General features: G+C 43.0%; 1 protein-coding gene across 2 annotated transcripts in view; it reads right to left on the reverse strand.

The window, feature by feature from the left end:
* ATG16L1 (autophagy related 16 like 1) overlaps window positions 1–5,024 on the reverse strand; it is a 41,320-nt gene extending 36,296 nt beyond the window's left edge. For both annotated transcript variants that reach the window (XM_003784850.3, XM_003784849.1), the window contains exons 1-2: window positions 4,700–5,024; window positions 1,619–1,712 (exon numbers count right to left, since the gene is read on the reverse strand). In XM_003784850.3, the coding sequence (XP_003784898.1) occupies window positions 1,619–1,712; window positions 4,700–4,814 (209 nt within the window). In that variant the 5' untranslated portion in view covers window positions 4,815–5,024. The remainder of the gene's footprint in view (window positions 1–1,618; window positions 1,713–4,699) is intronic.
* Window positions 5,025–5,912: the final 888 nt, after the last annotated feature.

The following is a 5,912-nucleotide window of genomic DNA, read 5'->3' on the forward strand; positions in this document are numbered from 1 at the left end:
AAAAAAAAAAAAGAATGTAATTGTTAAGGTACTGGCACTTAGACTGAAATAGGAAAAAGAGAAGAGTCAACAAATACAACTTTGGAAATAAAATAAGCTCTTTGCTCAAAAAGCTTCAGTCTAGCTAGAAGACATGAGCTATAGAGAAATTAAAAGAGAAATAGCCATACCTAAGCAAAAACGCAAGCCAGCAACCATCAAAGGATAAAAGAATCACCTCATTAGTCATTTACTGAATGACTCCTTGAGCCCAGGAGTTGGAGGTTGCTGTGAGCATGATGCCATGGCACTCTACCCAGGGGGATAGCTAGAGGCTCCATCTCAAAACAAACAAACAAACAAAAAAAAAAAAACCACACTTTTTCTAGTCTAGTTCTTAAAAGAAAAAGCTTGTTGCAACCTGCTAATTTGATTTCAGTCTAATACAGATGCTGCTCCTCTTATAATGGGGCCAAATCCCTTATGATAAATAAATTACAAGCTAAAAACTCTAAGTCAAAATGTAACCTATAGAACATGATAACTTAGCCTACCTCAAACATTCTCAAAACACTTATATTAGCCTCAGTTAGGCAAAATCATCTAACACAAAGCCTATTTTATAATAAAGTGCTAAATATCTCATGTAATTTACTGAATACCGTGTGGAAAGTGAAAAACAGAATGGTTGGTAGGCACTCAAAGTATGGTTCCTACTGAACATGTATTCCTTCCGCACCATCGTGAAGGTTTAAGTCAAACCATTCTAAGGACCCTCTGTATACTGGAAAAACACTGAGCTAAAAGGATCAAATAGACTCATACTGTATAACAGTAATTTGTGTTTGCAAGCCAGTCAATCCTATAATAACAACATCTATGAAATCTGCTTGGAAATACTTGCCTCTAATTAATTTTTTAAAAAGCAAACTCTGGTAGAAGAGAAACTGACCTAGGGTTACCTCATAAACTTGCCTTAAGAAATTTCTCAAGCTGAGAGCACCATGATAACTCTTCTTTTCCATTTTGAGAAAGGGTCTCATTCTGCTGTCAGAGTAGAGCGCAGTAGCCTCCTATAGCTGGAACTACCAGTACACAATGCCACAACCCACTACTCCTCCCATCTCCTGCCTCCCAAAGTGTTAGGACTACAAGCATGAGCCACTGTACCCAGCCAGTATATATATATTGTTTAAAATTTTTTTTACTTACTTGATTTTAGCAGTTCTTATTTGAGAGGGGCTGACAAAAACTAAAACACACAAATGTTATTTGGCTTGCTTTAATTTTTTTTTTTTTTTTGAGCCAGTCTCACTCTGTCACACATGGTCAAGTGCCATGGTGTCATAGCTCACAGTAATCTCAAACTCTTAGGTTCAAGCAATCCTTCTGCCTCAGCCACCTGAGTAGCTGGGACTACAGGTGCCTGCTACAACACCCAGATAGTTTTTAGAAACTAGATCTTGTTCAGGCTGGTCTTGAACTCCCCAACTCAAGTGATACACCTGCCTCCACATCCCAGAGTGCTAGGATTACAGGCATAAGCCACCATGCCTGGCCTTGGCTTGTTTTGAGTGAAAACTGAACTAAGATTAATTTCAATAGAAGAAACACAAATAACACAGGTTGTTTCAAATACCTTATCTCATGCCTGTTTGGTATGTCATGCTTTTCAGCTTGTAGTTTCTGGGCCAACACTGAATGAAGATCTGACTTTTCCAGTAGCTTGTTATCTATATAAAAAAAGATCAGAAATTAAGTTATTGTAACTTACGTACACTTTACATCTTATAAAGTTTGGGATCAAAAAAATAACCAGAAGTGGGCGGTGCCTGTGGCTAAAAGGAGTAGCGCGCCAGCCTCATATACTGGAGGTAGTGGGTTCAAACCTAGCCCTGGCCAAAAACTGCAAAAAAAACCAAAACCAAAACCAAAACACCACAGAAGATGACACGGGTAGGTTTCACCCTTTTTAGGTATCAAAGTACTAGGCAATATGCTTTGTTGCCATGGCAGCAATCATATAAAATCCAGGAACATTCCTTAGATGCTTGTTGGCCTAAACTTGGGCAGTCTAGCCACAGAAACCTGTGGAAACATACCTGCAAGAATGCACCCCCCAATTAAAGGAAGCTGAAATTGCTTTCTGCTACCAGAATTACTTGTTTCTATGTTGGGAGTAAAAATGAAAAGAAAAAGAAAACACATCAAACAATAGCAAAGTAGTGAAATGACATATGCTATACACCTTTAAATAATAAAGGGGAACTTTACCATACTTTGATAAATTTCATTACTTTAGATCAACACACTAGGGACATAAATACAAATGAGAGTCCCCACTATGAAGAAGTTAAAATTTAACGCAGCTAACTATAAAAAAGGTAGAGCAAATAGTCCCTATTTTTATGGCTGGTTTGGGGGTTGAGGGGTAATATGAGTTAGGCCTTCAAGGAAGATGACAGTCTAAGCAGAAGGAACAGCATAGAGTTTTTGGGAAAGTGACGAGAAATAAAGGTTGGAGCCAACACATGAGAGAATGAGGAATTCAGACTTTTTCTGAATGAGTAAATATGAATAATATTTATGAGTAATATTTTTCTGCAATGAGTAAATAAGAAATTGCAAATGCAGGCAGATATATGATCAGATTCTCATTAGTAGGAAGTCAAACATAATTCTGAAGTTCCTTGCTCAGTTAACTGGGTAGAAGATACTAATGTATCTGAGTACAGAAAAGACAGCACTTAGGGAGAAAAATGACTTCTCTTCCTCAACATGATACGTTTGACAGGGGACCTTATGTAGGAGTTCAAAAGAAAAATGGGGCTAGAAAGAACATGTAGTTAACAGACACACAGGCGTAAAACCAGATCAGTGGAAGAGACACCATGTAGAGTAAGAAACTGACCACAGGAACTAAAATAACTACATGTGAAGGAGGTTGTCACAGATCCTACATCTCAGACTGGAACAAAAAAAAAAATTTTTTTTTTGCAGTTTTGGCCAGGGCTGGACTTAAACCCTCCACCCCCTGGTATATGGAGCTGGCACCCCACTCCCTGAACCACAGGTGCCACCTGGAACAAAATTTTTTGACAGGGTCGATGTTAGTGATTATTCCTGTTAAAAGAGCTTATCTCTCCTCATAAATGGTCTTGTGTTCCACTTCTTGACATCTGAAATGAGAACTCCTGAGCAGAAATTCTCTCTTCATCCGTATTAGTCAAATGAATTAGCAGAGCCAAACGGAGGTGGTTCCAACCTTAGACATCATGACCAAGAGAAAGGCTTAAAGTTCACCAGTGTCAAAGGGCCCTAACAACATCTCAAAAATGTCCCAGGAAAGCTTTGAGCCCTGTGATAATTTTAGGTCTTTCAAAGGACATGAGGCATTTAAGAGAGGTCCTTCCCAAGGTTCTTCCCTAAAGACATGGCTGGAGCTGGAGGGAAGCCTTTCCCTTCCCTCCATAGCTTCTTTCCACCTTTGTCTCTACACTTAAGAGGCAGGGTGTGTACAGGGGACTCTGGGTTGATGGAGGGTAAGAACTTGACTGGCCTGATAAGGCTGGAATGACAGGAAAAGAGGTGTTTCATGGCCACACTAGAAACGATCTCTGCAAATATCAATCCTCTTCCACTGAACACTTGAACAGGCAAAGGGTATTTCCCTCTCCTGCTCCCTGTTAACCTCCTCTCCTGGCCCCTCAGGTAGGTGTTATCTCTATTACTCTAGCCCTGTTTAAATGTTTTTTTCTCAACTGACCTCATCCTGAATGGCGAAACACATTCGTGTTAATGAGACAACCAGTGCATTACATTAAGCAGGGCATTTTATAGATGCAGGAAACCAGACTTAAGAGAGGTAAGTGAAAACAGACTAGTTAGCAAGGGGGTTAATCCAGCTTCCAATCCAATTTGACTTTCAGAGTGTGTTATCTTTTAGAGAATAAGCATTCAGTAAATGACTAATGAGGTGATTCTAAGGTGCACAGAAGTTTGGGAACCACTGATTTAACACCAGAATTCAATGAAAAACGATTATTTAAATCCCATCATCGGTATGACTCCAGAGATGTATCAGGTTTACTTCAAGAGGCAAATGGAACCTTTAAACTGAAGAGTGGCCATTTCTACTCCCAATATGAGTCATCAGTTATGGTAAAACTGGGGAGGCAGGGCAGGGACGTGCTCAAGAGGCAAATGGAACCTTTAAACTGAAGAGTGGCCATTTCTACACTCAAAATGTGAAAACAGTGAAAGAATACCAAGGTGGAGTAAGGGCAACAGGTGTGAGGAGTTAAAAGGCCACACATTCCAATGCACTCAGAAGACGGTGTTAATTCCGCAAGTTAAAGCTTAAAGTCAATACCTGTTTCATTTCTAGAACCCCATAAATGGCATATTTCTGGAGCCTTATTTAAGTGCATAAGCACCGTGTAATTACGCTGCTGGGATTTACAAAACACAAACACGAACAGGGCCTGCCCATAAAGATCACACAAATTAGCAGGGGAAACCCTACACGATCATCCCCAGACAAAAAACGAAGTGAGGAGGAAAATGTCTAAACAGGCGTGGAGCGTCCGAGTCGCAGCGCGCCCGGGGCGACAGCCATGCGTGTGGACGGCGTCGGGGCCGGCCTCCGATTCAGCCGGCGCCCGGCACGCCTGTGCAGGGTTCGCCCGCCCGGCTCCCGGCCCGCACGGGCGCTGCTCACACTGCAGGATGATTTCCTCGAACGCCTGCCTCTGCAGTCTGTCCCGGCGCCTCAGCTCCTCCGAGATGTGGCGCTTCCAGCGGGGAAAGTCGGCGGCGCGGAGGCTCGACGACATGTCGCTTGCTGCCCTGTCGCTTCAGCGCCGCCAATCCGAGCGGAGGCTGCTGGCCGCGGCCTGCAGCATGAGGCGACCGGCAGGCGCGGGAAGCCGGCAACCCCAAAGCTCACCTACACAAAACAGTTGTCCCCGAGGCCATCCGGGACCATCTTCCGGCTCTGGCCGGAAATAGTTTTGCGAGAACCGGAAGGCCCACCTCCTCTCCCGGCGCCTTTGATGGCACGCACGCAGTCGATGACGATCCAGGGCGCTCTCTAGTGACGTCACCCAGAGCCGGAAGCGTCAGAGACAGGGGGCGGCCGCTGGGAGGCGCGCTGGCCGCGCTGTAGGCACGCCCTGGGCGGGAAGAAGGTGGGAGGAGGATCGGTTCTGCTAGTGTGCTCACATTGTTTTCCTCTGCTTTTCAACCCTTTTTGTATTTTCTTTATTGGCCTGCTTTCCTTTTTCTCATCTCTTCGGTTCACAAAGAGAAACGGGGTCCACTCCCCATCATGAGCAACAACTTCCCTAAGCCTCTGTTTTCTAATCTGTAAAATGGCCCACTTCAGAGGAGTGTTATGAGGATTAAAAGGAAAAACCTATGTGATTGGCATTGTGCCTGGCACATTGTAAACTTAGCTTTACCTAGACACCTGGTATCCTTCCAAGGCCTACCAAAGTCCGGCTGCTTTAGCAAGAACTTCCCACTGATCTTGGAAACGGTTTTGTTTTGTTTTGTTTTTGTTTTGCAGAGAAGAGGAGGAATGGAAACAGGAGCTACGAAAGATGTGAATCGTGTCTTAGAATTTGTACGTGTTAATCATTAGACTCCTATAAATTATGATCAACAGTAAATGGGTCCTTATACGGTAACTTAATGTCAATAGTTATTGAAAAGGGGAGATGGAAGCCACATAGGCTTCTGAGAAGATCGAATCTGTGAACAAGCCCAGTAGAACAGAAAACCTGGTTCTGTAATGGAATTGTTTTCCATCTATCTTTAATAGGTTAGTGAAGTTACTGCATGCAGATGGAGTTGGACAAAATAAGAGCCAAAGAAGAGGAAAAGAATGTCAGAAGTTGCCTTCTCTTCTGGTGTGTCTCAAGTCCAGAGGA

The sequence above is a fragment of the Otolemur garnettii genome, unplaced genomic scaffold, assembly GCF_000181295.1.
Source record: "Otolemur garnettii isolate 467f Iridium unplaced genomic scaffold, OtoGar3 scaffold00013, whole genome shotgun sequence".
Lineage (NCBI taxonomy): Eukaryota > Metazoa > Chordata > Mammalia > Primates > Galagidae > Otolemur > Otolemur garnettii.